Source organism: Parambassis ranga, chromosome 20 (genome assembly GCF_900634625.1).
Source record: "Parambassis ranga chromosome 20, fParRan2.1, whole genome shotgun sequence".
Lineage (NCBI taxonomy): Eukaryota > Metazoa > Chordata > Actinopteri > Ambassidae > Parambassis > Parambassis ranga.
Window position 1 is genome coordinate 6,605,105 of NC_041040.1, and position 27,616 is coordinate 6,632,720.

Genomic DNA, 27,616 nt, shown 5'->3' on the forward strand with positions numbered 1-27,616 from the left:
GTTTCAGTTTGAGTTTAGATCAGTTTTTTAATGTGCAGAGCACCATAAAGCTTTAGTCACCACCTCTCTGTGGGCAAGGATAAAATTATTTCTCCTAGTTTCTTTCATTTTTAGAAATGCCACACAAAAACAACAAAATAAATAAATAATGACCTAAAGGAGAAACTTAAGCAATCATACCCTCTGTGGTGCAGGTGGTGGTGGTGGTGGCAGCAGTTTTCCTCTGTTCAGAGGTGATTTATTACTCTCTTAATAAAAGCTCTTAACACAAAATCTAATGGAGACAAACAAAAAGTGGAGGTTTGTGTAGTCCAAATACTTCATGAATCATGCTGACGCGCCCCCACCTCCCCCACATCCAGAGGTAGTTTATTAAGCACTGGGCTATTACACACAGTGGACACGGTGAAGGGCAGTGTTTTGCAAGTCGGCCAAGTTGTTGTCTTATCAGATGTGATTTGTGTTGTTTGTGTCTGCTGAACTTATTAAAAGCTGCGAGGTCTTAATTAAAAGTGAAGAGCTAGGACTGAACACAGATTGCAGGTGTTCATACAAGTGAAAGCTTGTTTGCTTAAAACAACTTTGTAAAGAGTTTAATGTAACTTCGAGGACTGGGAGCATGCTGAAGAGAACAAATGAATAATTATCTAAGTTAAGGAGTAACTTTGTAGTTAAGCTAAGCAGAGTGTGGAGAAAGTGACGCTCTTGTCGTTCAGAAGGTTAAAGCGAGGCAACTGGTACTTGTAGAATTTTCTTGAGGAGGTTTTGCTGCTCCTCCAAGCAGCTTCTGAATGAAAATGACATAGATGACTGAGAATTTTCATCAATATGAAGCTGTTGTCATTAAAAGCAAACCTATCAACAAAGACCAAGTCAGTTTTGTACAGTTTTGTAGAGGCAGCTATCCTCACACTGAGCTGTTACGCCAAACTCTGTCTGTACTGTCATCTTGTATGAGTAGCCCCAAAACGTTGAGGATTAAGTTAAACTGCTGTGAAAAATATACATCTAAGGATACTATGCATGCTGAAAGATTAATCTGACATGGCATTGTTTACCTCTGCCGTCGTTGATCTTGCAGACTTTTTGCACTTAAAGGCCTCATTGCAACAGACTCACTGTCTGTAATTATTGCAGAGGATTACAGCCTATCTATGTGTTTTGCAGTCATTCTTGACAGGAGGAATTTACAGTGATTATTTGAATGGATTAGATTTGTATCCATTTATCTGTGTAGGTCCTCCTCCTGCTTATTGCTTTGCTTCATATTATCTTCACAAATGTACCAACCAGACCGCATTAATGCACTTATTCATAGTCTCCCTGTTCACTCCCCTGCATGGTCAGACATTTTTAACAGCTCAGCATTATTAATGCTGATCTCTTAAAGTGATGTGTGATTCACACATCACTGTGCTATGCACAAAAACTAAAAAAAAACCACCTTGTTTGTGTTATGTTAAGACAAGGCCAGGAGATGCCAAACAAACCCAGCCTGGTGTCTCAGTGCATCACTGTTGATGCCTAGCAACCTTGAGAGCTGCTGTTTAAATGTGGAATCCTGAGTTACACTTACTTTTCCATTTAGTTTTGTGATAAGTTGGGCTGCACATTTTGTGTCACTCATGACAAGGGAAAAGAGGGCTGCCTCTGAGAGAGACTTCAAAATGGGACGTACTTATGGTATCACAAAACCTTGGGCTGCAAAGGATCCGTCCTAAAAATGGGACAGCCTTGACTCAATTGGTCTACCAAATGCATCGTTCTAGGGATCCAGCCCTTTAACTTGGACACAGCTTATGTCACTGTGCAGCCTTTGAAGCGTGCCTACTCGTATAGCTAGTGTGTACATACAGCAGAACCTGAATTGAGTGCAGGAAAATCAGTGTGCAGCCGTGCACAAAGGCCTCACTCACTGTTTTTTATTTATGCTTTGTATCCTATCACAATCATATTCAAATGTAGCTTAGTTTTTAAGTTGTTGTAAGTAAAAGCAACATGTTTGTGCATGTTTGCGTGTGGATTCCTGCCAGTGGTGATTGTGGGTGTAACAGCAATCAGCTAAGAGTCTTCTGAGTGTTGTGTTCTTCAAAATCAGCTAGCCCATCACTTAGAATCCCTTTCATCCTTTTGTATGACAAACAACATCTGCAGATAACACACTCGGCAATCAGCTTTTTATAGCTTGATGTCTTATATAGCCAATTTGGCTTTTGTTTTGCCTCCGCTCTATGTCAACTGAGACAGGAGTCATCTCGGCTTTGCATTTTGATGATCGGCGGCAGTCAAGAACACTTGATCGGGCATGATGAATCACGATATTATACTCATATATCCATGAATAAACATCAGTAGTAAACACAAAGAGGGTGGTCTCTGCTCTCGCTGGGTTTTGCCTCGCATTATTTTAATTCTCACCTATTAAAATGCATAATCTCCTTTACCTCTTCACAATTGTAGAGAACAATTGCAGCCTGAGAGCTGTGTATTGTATCAACAGTATGATAGCGAGTAACAAAGGCCTAATTACTACCTGCTGGATATGATGAGGAATAATTAGCTCGATCATGGAGAGTCACTGATGACAAGCTTGCAAGGAGCTCACTCGGGCCCATTAATGGAGGGAAATACATGTATTATCTCTGATGTTTCAACATGAGTAGTCAGTTGGATGTAATAAAAGCAAAATGTTATCAGTATAGTTTGTTTTCAGGTGTTGTGCCGAACAAACCGCTCATAGAACAATTAACTGCTATTGGAAAGAGTTTTATTTTGAAGCCAGCCAAAACAAAAGCGCCTCACGTAACTGCTTAGAGTAATCTTTAACGAGGTGCTATCCTCCCTCCATCATGTCCAGCTGAGAATTGACACTTGCCCCCAATAGCCTTTACACCGAGTCATTAAACCTCTATGCACAGCTCTTCAGTCTGCACCTGAGCTCTCAGTGTTTCACACCCTGGGTCAAAGTTTAAGCCGTCGTAGCGCTGTGTAAGAAGAACCCTTCTTCAGGCTTTCCCTCTCGCTGCAGGGGGGGTTAACGCTCCTCCCTCCTGCAACATTCTTGCTTCTCAGGATGACCAGAGATCGCTGTGGACCATTAGCATTGAACAAAGATGGCAGACAAAAGAGGGCAAGGCAGGTGCATATTATAATGGCTGTCTGCATGCTTCTGTGTATCCATGCATGTGCAGGCCCTGGAATACGCTGGAGGAGATGTGCTGCTGCCGCTCAGGAGGAAAAACTGCTTCTTCTTCCCAGATTCTGTCAGAGTCTCACAGGCACTTTGACAGATGCTCTGTGGTTTTATGTCAGTGTGTGGCCAACTATTTGTTCTCCCTCTGTGCATGTGTGTGGCCACCTCTGTCTATTCTTTGTTACCCAAACATTACAGATAGCGCCATAATTCAGCAGAGGCTTTAACTCCTTCTTTTGTGTGTTTTTTTCTTTTTTCACAGTATAATTACATGCTAAAAAGCCGGCCTCCATTTCAAATGGGAAACTGTGATTATTTCACTTGAATTACCAAGATAAGTTATTGTAACTTATAACTTCTACATTACCGCAAGAAAAATAAGAGGCGTGGGTGAATTGTGAAAGGAGAGCAGCGCTTCCAGATGAAATATGTTAATAAGCTGCCAAGACACGCGTGCAACTTCTGGTTAATGGCACAACACTGCAATTTGGCCCTCCAGAGGGGAGAGAGATGAGCATCTTCATCACCACAAGTCCCCCCCCCCGTCTGAGAGAAGAAGGAGTCAAGCAGACAGGCAGCATTAAACCGCCAACGAGAGCGACAGAAAGGGGCTGCATGTCCCCATCTCCAATGCACATTATCCCTTCAAGCAGAGGAGCGGGAATCAGTAAGGAGGGGATAATTTCTTTCAAATACCATAATAAAGAGCACATGAACAGAAGAAAAAAAAATTATACAAAAGTGAACCAAAAATAAGACCGAGTGTGAGGCAAAGCAGCGTGGAAGCGGTGGAGAGAGCGGCAGGGGGCCGGCTTGAAAGTGGCACAAATCAACACATCGTGGAGACCCCGGCCGACAGATAGCATCCCTCTCAGCGTTGCATGTTGTGTTACACACACACAAATGCCATTTTAAACATATCAGCTGTTGGAAGTCCATCAACCAACACCTCAAAGGCGCTCGCTGTCACCCTGCTTCCTCTCACATCTCTGCAAGAGTCCAAAACGACAAGATATTTCGCTTTCTTCTCTTTTCCCCCTCAGAGACATTAGTGATACTGGAGCTATGCGAGTGGGTGTGACAGGCATCTGACATCAATATCCCAACACAAGATCACAAAGTAGGCGGGCTGATTGCGGTGAATCCCAAAGATGGGGCACAGCAATCCCAAAGATGGGGCATGGCAAGGTCACGACGACAGCTCAGCACGCCATGCAAATAGAGGGGGCGAAGTTTCATGGCGGAATTGCAATCAGCCAGACAGTGTTGATTAAAATGACTCGTTTGTTTTGTGCAGGGGTTCCAGCAAATGAAATGGCCTCATTAAACTGTGGTCTGTGCAGAGCTATCAGGCAGAGGGAGTGATGGGAAAAAAGGGAAGAGAGAAACAAATTGACTACCATGTTGTAATGGAACATCTCAGACTAGGACGAGATAGATTTGAGTGGCAGGCTGTTTGTCAATTCAGACAGTCAGACAATTCTAGCAGGGAGCATGAAGCAGTCAGGGTTTGTCTTTAAATGTTTTACAGTAAAATATCCAAACCAACAATGACTTGACTCTACAAATATGCACCATCTGTGTGTCAAAGCGTAATTTAACTTATTCCTATGTGGCATAGAGCTCCTGTCCCTTCATTACAGTCTTTAATTTCAATTTCTCAATCTCATCAAACTCATCTACTGTCACCTGACTAGAGCACAGTCAACACACCATCAGCACATTCAAGTCATAATTACATACACCAGAAACAACACAGTGGTTACAGAGCATCACACCCGAATCTGACCCCATGACCCTTATACACCTGTAGAAGTCTGCATTAGGAGGTGGAGTGCTGGTGACTGTTACACTACTGCAAACTTGCTTTGTTTTGCTTTTCTTACTGACACAAACGTCTTTCACTTGTGCTGCCATTTTCAGTTACCATGGTGATAACTCCGGACCTAAGCCACATATACAGCTTTATATACAACCACAGTACAAGTACGCAGCTGTTGTTTCCAAGCTTTGAATATATTGACCTCTAATTTCTCGTGAGGACAAAACATTCCCCAGAAAATACACTCTTCACATGCTACTCAACTTGTTCAAGAAACTACCTATGTAAAGACTTACCCTCTGTCAGGATGGACTTACGAAGCCTTTGACAATTGCTGTGAAATGAAAAAGTATAACCAAATACTTGTCATCTAGCTGTGGCAAAAAATGTGATGGCCCAAAGTCACAGCCTACACAAATACTGTGCACCCTGATCTTGTCACAAATAATGATTATTTCTGATCTTTTCATGCAGTCTGTCAGATCCCCAGATGCCCCTCATTGTGCATTTGCTCCCCCACACTTCAAAATCATAGGTTTGTTGCTCGTTTTTTTTCCTACTAAAATAAAGCATAAACAAAAAAAGATTACCAGTATGACTCTAAAATCACCGATTGCTGCACACATTGAAAACAACAAAAAAACACTGGTGCTTACGTGATCTCCAGCCCTGTCATTTTTGCCATTTCCTACCTCCCTCTGTTTACATCCTGTTTACATGCTTTGTGAGTTTGTGTCCATCCGCACACTTTTTCCACACACCCTTTGTTTGTTTGTTTTTTGACGATGATGTGCATATGTCAGGTTATCAGGAAATGTCATGGCGAAAGTGATACTTCTGTCATTCTATTAAAGGCAGGTGATATTTTTGTCTTCCTCCTCCACATGATATAAAAGGCACACACAATAATGATGCACATTGAAGATAATCAACCTGTGAATGTCTCTTGTGCGTTTGATTAATACAGGAGGTCACCTGTGTGTGTTTGTGTGTGTGACATGACAGTTAAATATTACAGCAAAGATGATGGCTATTTACTGCTAGTTGTGCCTAATTATGCTTCAAATGTGTTGCATGCTGAAGATTTTGCATCATTAGATAGACTTACCCTTCAATAGCATGCGCACACACACACACACACACACACACACACACACACACCATGATAATAGCAGTGTGGGCTAAAAGCTCCACTGTTGACAAGAGGGTTTATGAACCAGACGCTAAACTTGTTCAGAAGGATATGTGAATTCTATGCACGGCCCATGTCCTTTTCCCTAATTACGTTTCATGTACATGTTCTGCTACAGGGCACTTGGTCGGAAAAGATGAAGGCTTTGCTCCGCCACAAACCCTCGCTTGCTAATCAAAAGATTTAGCAGAGCCCTGGAGTTGGATACTCACCACCATGTTGCACTAGGTAGAATGGGGATGTCTAATTATGTCCTGAGGGCTGAGATGGGCTTCCATCTCTTTCTCCCCCTCACTCTAGTGCACTCATCTCACACAGCAGAGAAGTTAGATGAGCTTTGGTGTGTTTACCATCCAGGTCTTCTGACAGCTCTACTTATAACTCTTCACACAGGAGCCAGTTTGACCACTGAAACCAGGTGACAGATAAGCCGGCGGACACTCAACATCCAGAGCTGTAACGATGCTGACCTTTTGTAAACACAGATAATCAGTGACTCATTTGGCCCTGAGTCCCAGGACCTCTGTTGTTTGGTGAGGTTATCTCCAGCTGAAAGTGGAGTCTGGACCCTGCAGGCATGTGGACAGGATGGCAGGCTTGTGTGACCTTGTTAGCCTTTGTGTATGCGAGAAACCTCAAAGCTGAGCTTGGTTAAAGGTTAACACTCAGCACAATAAAAGGATTTTTGTTGTTGTCGACCTTTGCATGCGTGGACTTCATCACCCCTGTGAGTGTTCACGTATGTAAAGCTGTATTCTCTTTCCAAGGCACACAGTGTACAAAAAAGGGCTTGTCCCATGCTTTTTTTAACTGAAGCCCTGGAACTCCACAGTAGATCACACTCTTTGTAACAACTATCCATTGTAGCAGATAAAGGAAATAAAGCCTGGTCCCAACAGGCACATGTGCACCATGGTCTGACTGGGACATGGTCAGCATAGTTGACCAAAATGCCTCTTATTTATTTGCTGCCCTCTTGAAACCCACAGATTGCCTTGTAATCTTCTGATTCTTGTACAACCTTGAAACATTTTGTTATAATCTCAAAAATCCAGCGGGGCAGTCGGTGCTCAGAGGCGCTTGGCTTCTAAAGCACTCCCATGAGGTCGCACTGAGGACAGAGCAAAACTGCAGCTCACACTTGGATTGGACCATGGCTTGAGACTTTACTCTACATGAAGTTACATTTGCATGTCCATCTGAAGCTAATCTCAGATTCCCTTTATCTCTCCCCACAGGGAGGGACCTTATCCCAGTTGTAAGACTGGGTGTTTAAGAAATACGGTTAGCTCACACAAACCTGGTTGAGTGTGTCAGTATAATACACTGCATCTCAGTCAGCGAGGCCCCACATGTGACTACAGACTGGTACTAAGCAGCTTTTGTACTTTTCAGCATGTTCAACTCCTCTGACTTAGTTTGTCTGCAGCGTTTCAATATTAGCCGGGCTCCAGCCTCACACTCTTTGCAGAGCTCCGAGTGAAATCGAGCACTCCAGATCCTATCTATTTGATTTCTTGCAGTCCTAATATAACCTCTTCCACATGAGGCTTTTTATTACCGCTCAGGGAGACAAGCTTTATTTGCAAGCTGTTTGCTGTAGCAAATCGTTATTGCTCCATGGCATTTCAATTGAATAAGATATCAACTTATTGTGTCACTCACTGGGGCCCCAGACGTGACTCCAATAGGAAAATAAAAATGGTGAAATGGAGGACTTTAATAAAGGCAGCTGAAGATATGATTCTACCTGAAGAACGTAGGAAAATACCCAACAATAGTGTGAGATGAATAGCATTCCCAAACCGATAGCTGTTACTCTTAAATATCCACGTTCTAAGATAGAGATTTTGTTAAAAGCTCACACACAGGCTTTCACGTCAAAGTCAGATAATTGTTAGATTAGTAATGCTGTTATATGAGAAGGTTGGTGTGCACAGTGTGATGTATGTTCCCTCTATTTAAAGGTTGAGTGACACACACATCATTTTCCTTCCTTTTGTGGTATTTATATTGGCAGTTAGATTTGACTTTTGACTCGTGCTTCTCAAAAAAAAATAGGAACTGAAACATTAAACAGCCACCCATCTTTCAGGAGACCTTGAGCTTTTTGTATCTCATGTGTACAAAAAAGATTTGCTATTAAGCAGCACATACAAATGTAGCACCTTCAAAAAAATCCCGGCTGATTTACACCAACATTCATCTGACATAATGTCTTAATCTGAATGTTTTTGTATTCAGCGGTTATATTCTTCTCACAGTGGGCTCATGTTTTCCTGCAATATAAACTCCTGCACCTCTATGGAAACAGCACAGTCACGGCAAACACGCCTTTGTGCACTGTAACACAGCGTTAAAGACATAAATCAGGCAGAAATTCCTTTAGTTATCGTTTTCCTGAATAGTTTTCACATGAGTGCGAGATAAGAGAATGACAGCACCGTGGAGTGCAGAATTTTACTGTCTTTAATAGACTCTTGTTTTATTTTTGGCCAATTTTAATTAAGGCATGTCTGTGCATTACACACATGATTTGTGCAACAGGTTTGGACTGAACCCCACAGCTCTTCTTTAAAGGCCTGCCTGCTCTCCTGCCAGGGAAATAGTTGACAGTCCACCGTGGACAGTGTGCAGCTTAAATATCTGGACACACACAGACACTTTTCTTTATCTGCTCACTGTCAAAAGTGTACAGGGACACACAGCATGAGGAGCTTACATCAGACACACACACCTTATCACAGCGGTGGGAAGTGGTGGTGAAGCTGTGACAAACTGTCCAGCCAGCTGAAGCTTACCATGGAGAGCTTTTCTGTTCTGTTGTTTGATGCTGTTTTAGTAATTAACTCAGACTAAAGCTCTAGCAGCTCCCTTCAGATGTGAAGTCAGCGCACACAGAAAAACACATTCCACATCTATCCTGCTTGATAAACAGAGAAGCTGCAAAATGTGTCGACAGCGTGGACGACATCATACTTTGAAAACGAGCCAGCGGGAATCTGTCTGTGGATGTATATGTGAAGTTCTGATCGTGTTTTTGGTATCAAACATTTGCCTGATAAGCGTCTTGAAACATCGGTTTCACAGAGCAATAAATAGACTTCCCTGCGATGTAAATATGTCAGCACATGATGATTCAGTGTTCGCTGTTAAAAGCAGTGCTGATAAACTGTGACAAAAACTGTGATATATTGCGGTAACTATAGAATTCCTTTGGGATTCAGTGCTGCATAAACATGGTTTGCTTTAAATTCAACCAATCAGATCACCTCACACATTGTAACACACTGCTTGGTCCTGTCTTGTATTTATTTTAGTCTGTTTTTCCCCTCTTGTCTCAAGTATTTGGTGAAATGGGAGCTGTGTTTTCATGTCTGGAGAGAGGGTTTCCTTGGCAAATAAGTATCTCATGGTGATACCACACTTGAGGAAGATGGTTTTATGTTATTGTCAGTCTTTGGTTTTGATATGTGAAGCGGGGCAGAAATGTTTATAGTTAAAGAAGTATAACAACTTAAGCATCTCTAGTTCACAGTAAACACTGGGAACCTCAGCCGTGTGATTGTGTAACCAGTCTGAACGTGGGTAGCCCGCTGAGTCCTGTGTTAACCAAGCAATAAAAAGAAATTCCAACTATGTACAAGTTTCCTCAGATGTCCTTTTGAGTCATCCAATTTCCCAACTAAACCCTCAAACCCACCTGGCACTCTCAGCTGAGCTTCGCTCACAAAACCCTTGCCCACTTCGAAAACCCAAATAAATTCCTAGCCTTGCATTTTGTAGCTGAGCCAAGTCAAACTTTCCACATGTATTGATATCACAGGGGAGCTGTGGGTTCAGTGTTGCAGACTGTCAGTGCCATTTCCAGAACAGCATCATATCTCTGTGAGGTCATTTTGTTGAATCACCCCCTACAGCGAACTGCCTATGTGGCCGCTAATAACTTTATTACCACATATATGGAGGCCAAGCTTTGGTCTTTTGCTTGAATTTGTGGGGGACTTGGAAGCCATCTGTGAGCTGCTGCGCTGCTCTTCCACTCTTTCCTTGTTCAGTCGACCCACAGTCATCGCCGCCTTTGTATTTTTTTTTCCTCTCCTCTTTGTTTCCCTGCCTGTCTTCATTAAACTTGTCAAGTTCCTGCTGCAGCTATGCCAGCCCTGTATTATGCTCTGCTCTTCTCATCACCATGCCCTTCAGTTGCCTGGAAACTGAGGATGACGAAGAGATGTGAAGAGGCACAGAACACCTTCTGACACAAAGTAAACATCAAACCTTGTTATACAAAGTACAGATGTAAAGTTTTAGAATGAAAGTGAGGCGCAATTAGAGTGTACTGTTAGATTTAAATTTCTTCCTCAGTATGCATTGATGTGTTTCATAGACTGTATATAAAGAGAAGAGGACGTATCTTTTAACTGCTGCATTTCTAGCACCGGCTAATCCTAAAGTGCAAAAATAGTCTACTGCCTATATTGAGCCTTATATTCAGAGTTTGCATAACTATGGGTGCAACCACTTTGAGTGACAGCTGTGTGCCAACTCACAGTGAGCTTCCTGTTCCCTTGACTGTCCACTTGGTTTAGCACCACTCATGCTCCAAATTGTTGGATTACTGGCAGATGCTGCCAACATGGTGATGGTGGAAACCTCCTACAGGGACTCGAACAGCCCTTCAGAAACAGCATGAAGTCAGACGTAGTTATATACATTTTCAAGACATTAATCTGTGACCATGAAAGACAGTTGACTGGTTTGGGAGCAGGATATGAAGATGTTTTGTTTGCCCTTCCATCCTCCCCAGTCTCATCACTATGCAAACTTTGGTGCTCTTTCGCTCATGTCATAATGACTAAGGGTGTTATAAGGGTTTGAACGTACTGTAAACACATGCCATTCTAGACCAGAGGCTGATCTGACACTGTCATTTATTCCTGGAAGTACATCAGTCTATGTTGAAAATGATTTCATTTGGCACCATTCATTTGGGCAGATCTGAAAACAGCAATCACACTCATGAGAGAACCAAAAACCAAAACCCAACAGTGGATGAGATCCCAAGCATAGTCCTCTATTCAAGCCAGAGAAGAAGAGGAAATGTTGACGTTTTAAACTCTCCTGTCGTCCCTTCTGATTATGAGATTAGAGTTTACTTTGCAGAGATCACTTATAGATGCAGATAATGGTGTGACATTACACTATAGTCATGTCACTGAACTGACGACTGATTGTATGTTTGTTCATTAGTTTCCAGATCCATACATCACAAAGCCCATAGCAAATTACTGTCACTCAGAACCTAAGCAAAACATTTACAACAAATATCCTATCAGGTCTGACGCTGTGCATTATGCCTGTGACATTAATACAGTTTGTCTTTTAGATAAATGGCCTGACATGAACAAACACATCCATCTATGCTGTTTAAAAAATACTAAAAAAAAAACACGCAGTATTTGCAACCAGAAGTGGGCAGCTGAAGGAGCTGCAATGGCATAGTAACAGCCTAATTGACTTATTAGTGCCAAAAAAAACGCAAGCAATTTCAGGGAAAATGACACACAGCACTTCACACAAAGTATCGCAGGCCGTGACATTAATGATTGTGGTGATAATTAAAAAGTGGACTCACAATGCTCTGCTGATGGACTGCTGATGGCTAACAGTCACTTAAAATCAATTTTTAAAAAATGTGCTCTGACTAGTCATAGCAGAAGGATCCGCCTGTTTTTGTGCTTCACAACAAAGCAGTCAGTCACTGTGTCAGTGTCCAGCCCAGCGGAACGACAGATCCATCCATCTGGGCACACCACATCTGCTGACACTTGACTAATGCAGCCAAACTTCAGCTCCTCAGAACAGGAGTTTTTGAGCAACCAATCCAAAAGTCACTAAGCAATTTTTTCACAGCATTTGCTTCTAACTTTCAGTTCAGAGACTGACACTATTCTTTAAGAATGAGAAATATAACTCTGTTTACACTAATATGGATCCTATTTTAAAAAAAAACATTTACAAATACACGTTATAGTTTCTCGGTCTTACTGACTTTGCAATCAGCAGTTGGCACTGCAGCTTAAATGGTATATGCCTACTGTCATATCACAGGATCCTCCTGAATAGATTAACTCGATCAGATAAGTCTGCTTTTAGGGAGATGTGGAAGAAGAGCTCGAAGTGTAAAGAAATATGTAAAGTGTGTACAATTTAATGAAAATATTGAAAAAAAAAATGTGTTACCATCTAGTTTATAGGTTGAGCAGTCAGTAAATGTGTATGAGAAGTAGGAGTGGTGGACCTTCCGGATTTCCTGCCCTTCATGATTTCAGGCAGCCCTCCATTAGTTCATCGTTGTCAGACAGACAGCCAGCCTGCCAGATGTGTTGACTTTTCAAAGCAGTGGAAAAAGAACACTATATCAGATGCCATCAGTCCTACTTGTCACCCCGTGCTGCCCATTGTGTCTTGTCAATGTGTGACATACATTACAATGCGATATCCCATCAGTTTTTCTAAAACCAAAACAAGGGCGGCCTTATTCGTGCATCACTGCCACGCAGCGGCTGACATCAAATCGATACAGGGGGCATGTATTTGTGGGTTGCTCTGTGGCCGCAGAGCTAATGACAAAACAAGACAAATTAAGTGTCTGCTTAGGCCCACTTCCTCAGCTTGACAGGATGATGGGGGTGGCGTAATGGGAAAAGAAAAGCTGAGTAGAAACCATAAGGCTGAGAAGGAACACTTCATTTTATACAGGCCTCATTTGGAGAGTGGTTGGATTTGCTTGCGCACAATGTGATGTGACACTGATGGCCACCAGCATGTCAAGGCAAGATAACCTATGTGTCATGCTGGGTGTATGTGTTTGTGTGGTTTGCCTCTAAGAGCCATTGTGAGACCGTGAAAGTGCAGAGATGGAGAGGCACAGACTAGGACTGATAAAATAGACAGAGGCATATCACTGCATCAGAAGCTGGCAGTGGAACAAACGGGGTCAGAGGTCAATAACGTTACAATGTCAGTCTGTGTCCTGCAGAAACAGGGGAGCTGATCAACCAGCATCTGAGCTGACACACTATTGAAAAGCAACCACAGAACAACAGCCCATAGTCTGCAATTGGATTCATATCACTGAATCTGAAGGGGAAATGTTTCAAAAATCAACGGAGCCTGAAATGATTGTGTGTCCAATTGCAAATAACGGCTAACAAGAATGCAACGCGGTGGGAACGAGTGTGTTGTTTGTGTTCTTGTGCCAGACACTCTGTTTTTTAAAAGTGTTTGCGGAAAACCTTGTGGCGATTACACCGAGCCATATGTCTAGTCTGTGAACACTGTAAGCTTCACAGCCGTCCAATCCATTTGGTCCTTTAAAAACAGCCGCTCTCATCAAACACTTTATAATTAACCATAAAATATGACTGGAGGAACTGTGGTAAGCTGTCGCTTTTGTCCGCTGTCCAAAAAAAAATAGAAAAAACAGGCCTGGCTTCCTCTAGGAGGATGAGTCTTTATAGAAAATGAAAGCAGAGTAGGGGGGCTGTCTACAGCCACAGCGCTCTATCCATCTTAACAAATTGAAATATTATAAAGCCATTGATAAATCCTACTGGTAGATCATAGACTGTGCCCTATATTGCAAAGCATGTGTTTGTTTTTAGACTACATTGAGTGTAGTACTTACTGAGACGCTCAGTGTTGATGTTCACCAGGGAGCGGGTGGCTTTTCTCTCATTATGCATTGATACTATGTAGTCTATGCCTCAACTGGGTGACCCTGTAAGCATTTAATTTGCATGTTGCACAAGTGAAGATTGATATGTAGTAGTTCACACACAATACAACAGTTTGCATTAACACTTGTGAAAGCAAAATGCAAAGCAGGAGAAGGATACACAGGTTTATCGAAGCACTCCCAGGTTTTAAGAAGTAGGGTGAGAGGTGTTATCAAGAAGTTCAAAACAAGACTGACAGAGGTAGGAAGTGAAACATTTCTACGCTCTGGAAAGGAAACTAGTGAGACATATGTCTAAAGAGCCTCCAACAGCTGCCAAGACCCTAGTGAATGGCTTAGCCAAGTCTGGAATTGAAGTGTCAGAGAAGACAGTCACTAGATTCAAGCACAGGAATGGACTGCCAGGTTACAGACCAAGAAAAGCTCCACTTCTGCAGAGAAGACACCTCCAAGTCAGACTGAAGTATGCTAGGAGCAACCTGGAGAAAGATTGCACATTTCTGGAAGTATGTGAGTTCATTTGGTCACAGAGATGATGCCTGTGTTTGGAGAAAGAAAGGAGAGGCCTAACACTCAATACAGCATCAAGTGGTAGTACAATGCTGCAGGGATGCAACGTGGAAGGACTCATGAAAACCAAATACTATCTGAACATACGACTATGAATCGAAAACAAATTCGGCCCTGAGTGTGTTTTTTAAACTGAGTATTTAGTAATTAAAGATTGTAAACATTTTAAATAAACATACATTTTTCTTATTCTAAATTAAATATTGAATGAATGAATCATACACGGGCCGACACATCCAACACTGTGGTTTGTCTTTATTGCCATAAGAAAAATATGAAATGACTACATTCCTCTGTATGTTCCTCTGAACATTCCGCGGCACAATTCAGTTTAATTATCATGCAGCTTTTTCAGTACAGTATTCAGAGATGTGATTACAGTACACTCCTCTGATTCACTTTCTCATTCCCTCTACTTGACTCTCTTGCTCTACTTTCTCTGTCTGCATCCAATTACATTTTTCTCCCTCCCTGTCAACTTCCACCCCCCCCCCTCCTCCACCCCTTCTTTTCTGTCTGCATCCAACTTCAAATCTCTATTTCTCTCTCTCTGTAAAATCTCTTCTCCGCCCCACTCTTCACATCCGACTCCATTTCTCATTCTTCTTGATGTACATGCATTGCTCACTCACTGTCCTCTTTTGACTCCAAATATTTCTGTTCCTTTCCCATTCTACTACTCTCTCTATTTGTCTCTGCCCGTCTCCCTCTCAGTCTCTGTCCTGCTGCATCTCTCTTTCTCTCGCTGTCTGTCTCGATTTGTCTCAGTGGACAGGTCGCTTTCTCAGAGGGCTGCACTCTGACATGGTGAAATGGAGTTAGTTTGTTCTTGCAGCGATGGCGGCACTTTGCAGTCAGGATAACAACTCCAGATATTGACAGGGGGGGAGAGAAAGAGGACTTCAGGGGTCACTGAGAGCTGGCAGGGAGGAGAGGTGAAGCTTCAAACTGCTGCAGACGTTAGCTGCAGGTACACATCCAGGAATACACACAACTCTGTGTCAGCCTGAGGAGAAGGTAGGAGTTTTCCTTAAAGAACAACTGTATCATAGTTAGGTACAAGATGCTCTGGTAGTTTATTCTGCACCATGGCTCCCATCCTGCAACTGCTGTAGAAAAATGAGAAATGCTGCATTGTGCAAAGATCCCAGGTTATTAGAATCATTTGAAAGCCTTCAAAAATAATTGTCTATTTGTTCATTATTTTCCAGGACATTACTTGTTATCTGCTGTGGCTCCCACCGAAGTTCAATTAGCCATTAAAAACAACAACAAAACAAACTGTTTAAGCCAAAAGAATGAATCCAGCAGCATCCAAACACTAACATATAAAATCTCATTACATTACAGATGACAAATGTAGGCAGCTATATTAGTAAGCCTGAGTGTTTTTTTGGTCAAGTTTTAATATGACATTAAATTCTGTTTCAGAACTGGGAGGCTCTTCTTGTGAAGGCCAAAGGATAGTTTCCTCTTCTAGACAAAAGGCTTGTTCCTATTCTACATCTTTTTCGGGGTTATTTTACTTTGTGTCAAAAATAATCAAAACTTTTTTCCAGCATCTGCTAGATATTGTTCAGCTTCATTTAACTGATCACAACAAGGTATTCACGTATTATTTTACTTAATTCTAGAGAACAAGCCTTACAGTGAAATTCACTTATTAAAATTTGTCTTATGAGCAGTTATGCTGGCAGTTTCTAAAACTTTAAAAACCTTCATACAACAGATGTTTTTCTGTGTTTTATATGCACACTGATAGATGACATGACTTTAGGATTCCTGCGTGTTGGGTAAGACTTGTATAAACCATCTGCACGGTACTGTTTAATATCATGGTAAGGAGTGAACACATCTCAGGTCATTTTTAAAAACACATAAAGATATCCTGTCAGGTTGGAAAATAAATCTTTCCACAGCATATCCCCCTCTCACTGGGGGGATAAATGAAACACAGGAGTGTTTTATTCATTTTATAAAACTGCACTTCTATAAGTTGACACGTGCACACCGTTCTCACAAAGTGTAAGAATGTTACTGCTGCTGTGGAGAATGTAGTCATGGATACCTCACACTTAAGCCAGTGGTATCTATGGCAGGACTGTTGCTAACTGTTTGTGCCATATGCAGCTTTACGCTCTGTGATGCACTCAAAGCAAGGTCAAGTGATGCACAGCTTGCAGTTGCAGCTCTGCAGAGTCCAGAGACACCCTGCCTACACGCATATGGGGCAACAGGCAACAAGAAGGATGTGACAGACCTAAAGCTGTAGAATTTATGATGAAGAAATGCCAGCTCAGTGAAATCCTTGAGCATCTGTAGCTGCTTTCAGGCTTCAGCGTGTGCATATGGAATCAATCGAGCAAACGGAAAACAATCCTGCTACACTGGGAGTTTGGCAACCGCCGGACTCAGGCTGCTACTGTGCCGAGTCACTAAGAGGAAGCTCACAAATGACTTATTGTGACTTATTATTATTACCCCTCTACAAAGAGGAAAGAATGTTATCCAAAACTGAAGTGCAAAACAATATGCTCCTCTCTGTTGCCACACCTTAAAATTCCATTAAGCTGTGATGAGGGGACTGGAGAGCCTATTAGCTTTTTCAAGTTAAAGCCAGTTTCATTTAGAGAAATTAATTTGGAGAGGTCCTGGCTGTGTATAGCCTTAGGATGATGATATATCCTCAGCTGCTAACAGTATGTTAGGTGCAATGTTGTGCAGTCAGTTCACTGGCAGAGGAGTTTCAGTCTCACTGATGAATGAATCCTTAACTCTGATTGCATTTTTGTGGCATTTTAATTCTGTAGATCGGACATAATTGGCAGAAAAGTGCACTGAGGTGGCAGATATTGTGACTCATGGTTTCTGGTATAAATCATGTGAAAGTCCCCTCCCTCTGTTGTTCTGCTTTCTGAGGTTTATTCAGGGAAAAAATGGACAGCGAAAACCTCACTGCTTGTGACCATCTTGTTGAGGAAATACAGTCTTGTGATGTGTGTGTTGTGTGTGAGAAATATCACACGTCCTGAAAACAATGGGTCTGAATCAACCATCAGCTGTTTTTCTGTGATCTCACTGTCCCTGCCTCTTTAGTCACATCCTGCCAGTAAATAATCCAGAAATAATTGACTACCCTTTTCACATGATACTCCGCTATGTCAACAGTGACTTCACAACAAAGGCAGACACACACACAAAGACTCACACCGCAGATAAAATACATAAAGATGACAGCACGTGTTCTGTAGGAGTGCTTGGTATCTTCACCTAGACTGACAGAGGTGACTCCCACCCTTCAAGCAACACACACACATGGGACAAAAGCAAGCTTCTCATTTTCCTCAGTAGCCCATCTCACTGTTTCAGGTAATCTTTACCATCACAGACCAGGCCGCCATCGTTGGGATTTCCTCTTCTTAATTACTAAGACGACAGGCTTTGTTCTGTGCTGCTGTTTCAGGCTCAATTTCTAACCCTGTTGTGTATGTGTGAGTGTGTGTGTGTGTGTGTGTGTGTGTTTAACCCCCCTGAGGGGCCAGAGGACCAGCTAAGTTTACCACCTGTTGAGGCAATTACTAAGTGAACAAAGCATGGATGGCAGGGTGGGGCTGGAGTCAGCACTTTTTCTGTTCTGCACCATTAATTGTTATCAATGCTAATATTAGCATTAAAGTTGCTTTAGATTTGAGGTTAGACCATCTCCTCGAACTGAGAGGCAGAACCGAAAGCTGGCCTGACAAGACAGCTTCTCTCGAATGGATCAAATATAACTACTGTGCACAAACAGAGGAGCGATGACTTAATTGGTCCCCCCTCTCCAGGCACAAAGCAGAGGCCTTCTAAGGACATGGTGTCATGTTACATGTGAAAGCTCTAATAAAAAGCCTTAATTAGTTATTAACTTGAAAAAAAAGTCAGATTGGCCTCTGTAGTCCTTGAACGACACGCTGAATGAATGTTTTGTTGTTTCTCTCACTTTGTATGTTCATAACCAGCCATGTAACAAATACGTATTGTATTGTAACTTCTCCATCAGGGCTGGGAGCGAGGCCACACTTGAAGAGCAGCATTGTGTCTGTAGTGCGTCCTAACGGGCAGGCCGCACAGAAAACTTCTTTACCGTTGGTCACATTCCCACACAACAGATAAGCCATTATGTTATTAGATGCAGAGAATCTGCAAGCCCTGTGGTTTATACTGAAGGTTACTGATGCCTCCTTTTTCTGTGCATTCAGTTTTAGGTCACTAAAAACTGACCCTCAAGCTCAGTTTGCAGTGCAGTGTGTGGATAGGGAAAAAAATATAGTTTCTAGTTTGTTATATTGGAGTTGGCATCATTGTCTCTTTTGTTTTTGAGACTCTTTTGTGTGATGGAGGTGGCTGGTCAATAATACTCCACTCGGATGTAAGTTCTGTTTCAGAAGAAAGTGGCAAACCTATTTGGATAAGGCGGTAGCTTCAGTGCATCAGGAGCTACTGTGTAAATGACAGATGCACAGATATGACTGATTACAGCTTTTTGTCACAAATGTGTGAATTCTGAGAGAATATCTGTTTGTTTCTTATTAATTTATGTATTTTACATGTATTTTTGCATTTCTCTGTGGATTTTTTTATGTTCTTCCTGAGAACATGGGAGGAAGACTCCTCTAAGGAGAACCCACATGTGTGTGTGAACAAGGCCTCACAGCAGCACTAACCTGTTGTATTGTTATTTGATATAAAGTATTTTTCTTGATTTGAATTAGATATCAGCACAGAATGGTTCCTGTTCCTAATATAAATGCTTATATCTTAAAAGTGAGGATAAAAGGATGCATCTACTAGCAGCTTACATCTGAAGTAAACACCTTCACACCATATGACTAGAGATTCTCTGGCTTAAAGTACTGTATATACAGTACAGATCCCCTCTGAGAGCACGGGGGTTTCTACAGCAGTCACCAAGGTGATTTTAGGAAGGGTAATCTCTCATAATTCAAGTCGGATGGATTCACCGGAAATCAAATCAGCTTCCCAGACTGTGAGCTGAGGAAGCAATATCCCAGTGCAATTCTTCATTGACCTACATAGCATCTCTTCCTGACAGTTCCCTCCCGCTCTACACCTCCCCTCCCTCCCACCGCCCTGATCTCTGGGGCTTCTCCCTGTGCGTTTGATGATGAGCAGCACAATATTCATCATCTCAGCCTCCATGTGATATATAACTATATATATATATATATATATATATATATAGTTCCCAAAATTGGAATTTGCCAAGCAGTTTGCTCCTTGGTTTTCCAGAAATGTAATTAAGCATCAGAGACAATCGCAAATCTGTCTCTAAAAAATGATGGCTTGATTAGGTATCTGGGATTGGGTAATTTCCATCAGTGATGATGTGAAATTGTGGCGTTGCAAAAGTGAGTTGGATGTACACACACACACACCCATTTGCTGCTAAACGCCGTCACATGTGCAGACACTCATGCACACAGAGACAGACAGTAGGCTCCCTCATTATTAATTCACCAGCCATCACTCTCACCATCCTCCTGCCCCTGAGAAGCTCTCCATGCTTCCCAGCAACATTATGCATATTTATTCATACATCCTCCCTGCTTTACTAAATGTCACTGTAAATGTTTCTACTTCCAATGAAGCTATTTTTTTACGTTTTTTTTTAACCTCCTCTTCCACCCTTCTTCCCCCCATGCTACCGTTTGAACGTGGAATATTCCCGAACACGTTTCGTTAGGCTCTAAACTTCAGAGGCGCTTTATTCCATTCACACTTAGTTTCACCTCGACCAGGCGCCTCAGAGGAGAAACGTTGCCTTTGTAACAATTACTCCAGACCTTGATCTGACTGAGCATGCTCCACCATTGCCAACCTTCTGCTTAAAAGTCAGCAGCACAATGCTTTTCTTTAAAGGGTGTCCTCTGTTCCAGCGGCAGAGACCCTGAAAAAAAAAAACTGAATGCAAGATCAAATTTGTTTCTCTCACTTTGTTTTTGAATCTTCTTCCTATGCCTGAAACATTAAAAAAAAAAGCCTGGACACGAGTTTGAAGGTGTGTCGAGCCTTTTCAAGAGCACGTGAAACATTCTTTGGCTCGTAATTATCAACAAATGCCAGAAAAACAGGTACCGCAGCTTCTATACTGTGAGAGCTGATCTGTCGCTATTCACATGCACAATAACCTTTTAGCCTGTGGCTGCTTTTTACAGTGGTTGTCATGGAGGAGAACCTGGAACGCTGCATGATTAGTAGGTAACAAGGTCTTTAAAAAAGATCGCCGCCTATGCTACTAATCCAGTTTGTAGTGCAGTGGAATGGGAACATGCACTTAAATATTCCTAGTTGAGGAGGAAATACCATGTCTGTCATCTCACTCCGAGCTTTAATGTCCAGTGTGCGCGCGGCAGTCTTATCCCCTGTGCACTCTCTGACTGAGTACTTGTTGTTTTTACAGTACTGCCAAGATGAATATGGTGTAGCACATATCAAAGTTTGGGCTTTTCAGTGCATAAATCCAAAGGATTAAATTGTCCATATGACAGCAGCAAGCAAGACCCAGCGCCTGACTGAGATGAGTCCAACATACATTCGATGATGTGACATCAGGACTGGCATCATGCACCCAGTCATTTGGGGCAGCAAGGGCTGAAAATATCAGCCCTTGCTGTGCAGCTGCAGTTGGAGAATGGACAGAATCTCTAAATGGGTGGCCTCGCTTATTCCCCATTGGCTTCAGCAGCAGAAGCTGTTGGTTTTTTTTTTTATGTTAAAACTTTACAGAATACTGATCAGAGTCATTTCACTGGCTGAAACTTCCTTTGGTTTTGCACAGAAAAAAGACAACATGACATTCTCATAATTACATCGGGAGCAGGTGTGATGAAAGATGTTTGTCTTGAAAAAGCCCACAGGTGAAGAAGGTAATACATGTTATTATTATGCATTAATGTGATGTTTGAATCAAAGGAAAAACTCTGAACACTTGACCCAAGACGCAACATTTGTTAAGGATTCATGGAGGTGTTGACATAATGTATGCAGAAATGTGGCAGTAAGTACCCTAAGTTTGTTTTTACACTTTTAGCACCTTAAGCTTCAACACCATTATGATTAACATGCATTTAATAATTAATTAATCATCACAGCTCAATTGTAGTGACCACATTCTGGCAAGTCAGAATGTGAATATAGCGTTAGCTCGTGAGCTGGCTGCTAGTAGCTGCTAGCTGGGAACTTTTGAGTCTTGCATAGCCTTGATCAGATTGATTCATGTATCTTATTGATTATGGTGATTGAAGAAACGGTCCACCAGATTAGATAAAACAGGTTTGACACATAATCCTATCAACTTTAAACTTGTAGATCCCACTGATTGACCAAAAAAATGTTTGATGAAAGTCAAATCAATTTCCGGAAAATATTTGCCCAGTGCAAATGTTTTGTGTCAGTAAATTAGGAGGAATGCACCATCCAGAAAGAGATGAGTGATTATTTATAGGCCTGCTCCTGTTTCTCCTAAGATTTTTAGGTGGAAGAGTTTCATTCATCTTGCTGCATGTGTTGTTTTGATAAGAGTGTTGAAACAGTGTGGTGTTGCAGACAGGGTTTGACTATAGAAGCTTAGAATAATTGCGTTAAAAATAGCACAATATGTGTTAGATTCCGACCAAACACCAGCAACAGGTGACTTTGAATCAAACACTGAGGTGGAATGCACTGCAGGTGCTTTGAGCCTTTACATTTGACTCTGACTCACTTATAATAAAGGGCAGGCTAATGAAATAAAGCCCATTGCTCACAGTAGCCATCAAATGCCTGCTTTTGTACCAGAGCTAATTATTCAGCAGAGCTGTGCTAAAGATTGGTGTGGATATATTTATATATGAAGAAGTGAACCCTTTAAATGGTTCTTTAATTGTTCCACAATCCACCCCTCATTTTGCATACAGCACTGGCAGGCACCCTTGTGAAATGACTCTAAGCCATTGTTCCTGTGTTATCCTGTAGACACGAAAGGCTAGTTAGTGCTGCCTTTGATAGAGATGCTCGGCACCACTTTAACATTATCGGGAAGACAGAGAATTACCAAGGCTGGGGTGGGAATAAAGCCACTCGATCCTCCGTCGCCTGCTCTCTCTAGGAATAAAAAATAATAATGTGCAAGCACTGCAGGCTTATCTTGCTCTTTTGTGCCACAGAAACTTTTCAAACAGGGGGATGTCTCAATATGCCGCATAAAGCGAGTCAAAGTTCTACTCGTGTTCCTCGTGCACAGTCAATTGCTACTTTATTTCTTAGAACAAGCAGATTATGAAACAAAGAATATCAGGATTATTGCTCACCAACAGAGCGCAGACTGAGCATTTGGAAGTCTCTCTGCTGAATACAGTGATTAGGTTTGCAAAAACGTGGAATCAGGGCACTTGTTTATAAACCCAGCTGTGCGCTCTCATCAGCACTACAGTAAGGTGAAGCTGAGGAGCAATGGGTGGCTCTCTGTCTGAGCCTGCTCACCAGCTCTGACGCCCCCTACAGGGCAGAAAGCTCTTACAGACCTGCAGCCGGAAGCCTCTGCTTATTGCAGTCAATTGAACTAAAACAGCAGAGAACTCAAGCAGCAGCCACTCATGCCCGGTGAGAGCTGCTGCAGAAGTGTCGGGTCAGGGAAGAGTTATGTGAGGCTGAATCCTGTTTTAGTTCCACTTCCTCTTACAGGAGAGTTTCACAATGAGATAAAGTATGAATGGATGTTTTGACCACTCTGCACTGTTTGTGATGGTTTACAGCAAGACTCTATTGTGAAATTTCCTCTAACAAATGTTTTCAAAGGAGGAACTGTGAGTTTACTAATTCAGAAGTTTATTCATAATTAAAACTTTAGGGACTCCTGCCTAAATGTGGATTGTCTCCCAGGTCCGTCCTGTTTCCTTTTCTTGCCAAGTCTGGTTCACCTACCAGTCAGTTCTTATAGATTTCTGAATAAAACTGTGGGATTCATAACATTTTCCAACTTGGCATCTCAGGTTGTGTCACATCTCACACCTATAATGTCACTCAGTTCTGAAACCGGTTCAGATTTGCATTTGCTGTGACTGTAAAGAGTGTATTTTTGGTTCAGACTGAAGAGAGTGACAGACAGACAGACTGGCAGATTGTTCAACAGAGAACACTTCTTTGTTCACAGTAACAAAACTGCACTGAGTCCCATGGGCCTCTAAAGACTCCCAGAAAAGTGCATCAGACCACATAGTGTCTCCACAACATTAACATGATATTCCTATAGGGATTTAAAGCGGTGCACTATAGTGGACTTGTTACGTGCATATCTCTTGGTGTAATTTTGAAGAAGTACTTTTGCTGTTTATCATAGAGACATATCAAGCCAGGAAGGATTTTCTGTGACTGAATCAAAATAAAAAATAAATCTCATTCGAGATGAGTCACAAGCGCAGAGACGCCATCGTGCATTTTATCTGTAATGTGACTTTCCGTTGCGTCCAATAAATGCGACAGGCTGCTGGAGACAGCTGCGTGAAATCTGCATATCGATTGCAGAGGCGCACACTCCACCACACGCACGAAAACAATAGCGCGCACTCGCGCGTACTCATCCCTCGTAAAGGGGCGTGTGGAGCTGGCAGGGACTCAAACCCTCTGCATTCGCATCGGCGGAGGACCCGGGAGCTGTGGCGCACTGAGAAACACACGGAATTTAAAAAAGAAAAACAAACTTATATTAGATTACCAAGGACGTTTGTTTCCCGTATCCTGTCTCTTTGAGACATTCTGGGACTGCCTTTTATCCTTCGCCAGCTGGATTGCAGTTGTGAATGTGAGTTCCACACGGGGACAGACCGAGAGAGATCAGCGGTGAGGAGACCAGTTTGTACGCGGAGAGGAGAGCGTGTCTCCGGGTATCGACTTGTGCGTCTTTGCGCAGACTGTACACTGGACTGCACTTTAGTCCGCTCTCTCTGCGTTTATAAATGGAATTTGTCGGGAGGAGGAAATAAGTTGCCTCGCCTTTCAGAGAGGTTCTGGAGAAGATCTGGTGTCATTTTTTAAAACAGAATTGAAGAGAACCTATCGGATCGTAGCCTTCACTCTGCTCCACGCATGTTGGAAGTGGACAGAGGAGGGCTGGATGCCTGCGGGTTTGCGAGTCCTGAAGACGCAGGTGAATAAAAAATAAAATACTGGCGTTGCATCTTTTTCTATGAGTCTATGTACAAATGTACAAATTTAAATGATACGATTTTATTATTTTCTTACACGCATTTGTGCTTTAAAATACCGAAATCCAGCGTGCGTAAAATAACTTTTTACAGTAATGGATTTGTCGTATATTGTGCGGAGTGTTGTAGTGTTATGGGAGCTGTTGTGGCTGCTGTTATTACAAGCCGGCGTTCCTTTCTGTGCAGTGTGACCCAGTCAGGGCAGCCTTGGGTAAACGACTCGAGGCGACTATAATTTACGCTTTAATTGATTTCCTCTAAATTTCTGAGTGCCAGCTTTAATGGTGTCACTGTCACAATTTAACAATCGGTGCATCTGGATAGCTGCTGGTGCGTAAAAGAAAAGAGAAGAGAAAGGGAAGAGAAATACTGCAACACATATGCTTTCCTTTCTGCTGTAGGATGTGAAGGACTGGAAGATACAAAGGGGAAGTTGTGCTGATTTAGTGTGTCACATAAAGTGATCAGTCCCAGACAGAAGTCAAAGAGGGCTTTCCTGAGGAAATACCCCTCAAGTATTCCTGAAAAATTCAGCTATATAACAGTTTAGATGTTTTATAGCTGCATATTCTTCCTCGGATGACACATGTTCCAAGTGGCGACAGTCAGTGAGGGAGTCTTGTTTAGTCACTACATCCTCCGTGGATGTCTAGCTCCTTTTTGTAAGAGAAGAAAGAGGGAGGGGAAGAGAGAGTAAGAGAGCGAGTAAAAGAGAGAGAGAGAGAGTCATGTCACTTAACGGACTGCTGGTGCTCCGTGACTCAGTGTGCAGCTCCGCTTACATATAAAGACCCGGAGCTTTTCAGACATAGGTTGGCTATTTGTAATCAAGCCAATCATCAACCTCTCTGAGTCCCCACTCAGAGCCTATAGAAGCAAAGCGATCACAATTCAGTGTTGGGGGGGGAGTAAAAAAGGGGGGGGGAGTATGTCTGTGTCTTCATCTGTATCAACAACGAATCTGTAGGCAGATTTGGGGAATGTCCAGAGCGCACGGTCACCGCACGCATATCATCCGCTCACATCTCCGTCTGCTTTTCTTCTCAGACTCCACAGCCGAGGATTACATCCTGCCCGGGCATCATCATCTGTGGGACTAAGGACGCAAAAGTGGAGGCGGAGTGGCTCGTTTCTTTTACGTATCTTGCGCGTTTTGGCTTTTCTTTGGAGAGGATATGGCACGGGCAGTGCTGGAGAGAGGACAGCAGCCGGCACAGGCGAGAGGAAACAGGAGCTGAATGACAGGATGCCAGCGACCTAATCCCGCTCCAGTTGAGATCCAACTGCGCCTAAATAGACAATTACAGACGAAGAATACTTTGAAAAAACAACAACAACAACAACAAAACTTCTGGAGGAGTTTTATTTTGGGTTTTTTATATGCGTAATTTTATTTTTTTGTTGATAAAACAAGGATGCATTGTGGATTAGTCTTTATCCTGTTCATGGGAATCCTCTTGGTGGCCAAGGCTTTCAAAAACGGTGAGTGTGACATCTGATATCTGTATAAATAAAGCGTTTATGTACTCTGCGGAGCTCCTAATCCTGATATTTTTTTAAAGATTAGCCCTCTCTAATCTTTGGGCAAACTCGCATGGCGCTCATCTGCCAGCGACTAAATAAAATGACTCCTACAGAGACTTAGTGCTGCCCAGTCGTTACTTTAATTTATTTAACTGCCTTTAGGCCACTTCCTATTGTTTGATGGCTTTACTGCGCATCTGTCAGAAGATTTATAATATTAAAATGTTAACTTTATTTACACGACCCGAGTTTAAGATGAAATATTTAAACCTTTTTAAACAGAGAGAGAGATTTTTTTTATGGAGCAGAAGTTAAAGTGTTGCTGGTAAAGAAAGTTATGTTAAAGTTCAAAAAGTCAGCCTCAAACTTGCTCAACTCAACCACGTTTCTGCATCTCAATGAAATATAATATTATTAATTCCGATTAAATATATTTTTAAGAGTTCAGAGCAACAGATTCCGGACGGCTCCATTATAAACAGATAAATGCAAATGAAGATAAATATGAGCAGCAGCAGAAGCAGCTGTAAAAAGTGAAATTCTTGGTTTTAGGATGGAGCTTTAGAGGAACAGGCTGCAGAAATTAAACTTCATTGTGTTGTATGGATAACGTATCAAAAAGCTGCACCTTTTCTCAGTGTGCAGTAAATGTCCTTGCGTTTAAAGCTTAAGTAAACTCTAACGTGAAGTTATTGAGCTCATTATAAATCAACTGTAATTTTCGATTTTCTACATGAATCTCCTGTTGACTTAACATCAGCATATGCAGGTAAAGGATGTTTATATGATGGAATATCCTTCATCATATAAACAGAAGTGCGTGTGAGGATCTCCATAATAGAATTGCTCCACTTCACGGAACACTAGTCCTGTTTCTGATAAACATCTTTATAAGAATTAAATGATTTCTTGACTATAAAGATGTGACTTTATTAAGCTGCCATGAATACGACTTTCAGTGACATCCTTTACTTTTTTTAAACTTTATTTTTCACCTCCTCCTCCTCCTGCTCCCCCCTTTCTGCAGACAAATGTGGAGGCAACATCAGAATCTCAACCGCCAACTACCTCACTTCGCCCGGATACCCCATGTCTTATCCCCCTTCTCAGAGATGCGTGTGGGTGATCTCGGCCCCTGGTCCTCACCAGCGGATCCTCATCAACTTCAATCCGCATTTTGATCTGGAGGACCGCGAGTGCAAGTGAGTACAAGTTCGCGAGCTCTCCATGAAAAGCAGATGTGCGCTGAAAAACCCAATTACTGTATATGATTAAATCCACGGGGTCCCAGTTTTTGTTGTAGAGTGAGACCTCTCTTAAAATATTTATTTTA

The 27,616-nt window shown here is 42.1% G+C and overlaps 1 protein-coding gene across 4 annotated transcripts in view; it reads left to right on the forward strand.

Moving 5' to 3' along the window:
- Positions 1 to 27,616, forward strand: part of nrp1a (neuropilin 1a) — a 139,741-nt gene that overhangs the window by 62,678 nt on the left and 49,447 nt on the right. For 2 of the 4 annotated variants that reach the window (XM_028432937.1, XM_028432938.1), the window contains 2 exons: positions 25,807 to 26,241; positions 27,311 to 27,485. In XM_028432937.1, coding sequence (XP_028288738.1) covers positions 26,175 to 26,241; positions 27,311 to 27,485 — 242 coding nt within the window. In that variant the 5' untranslated portion in view covers positions 25,807 to 26,174. The other 2 variants (XM_028432940.1, XM_028432939.1) reach the window with 2 other exon arrangements.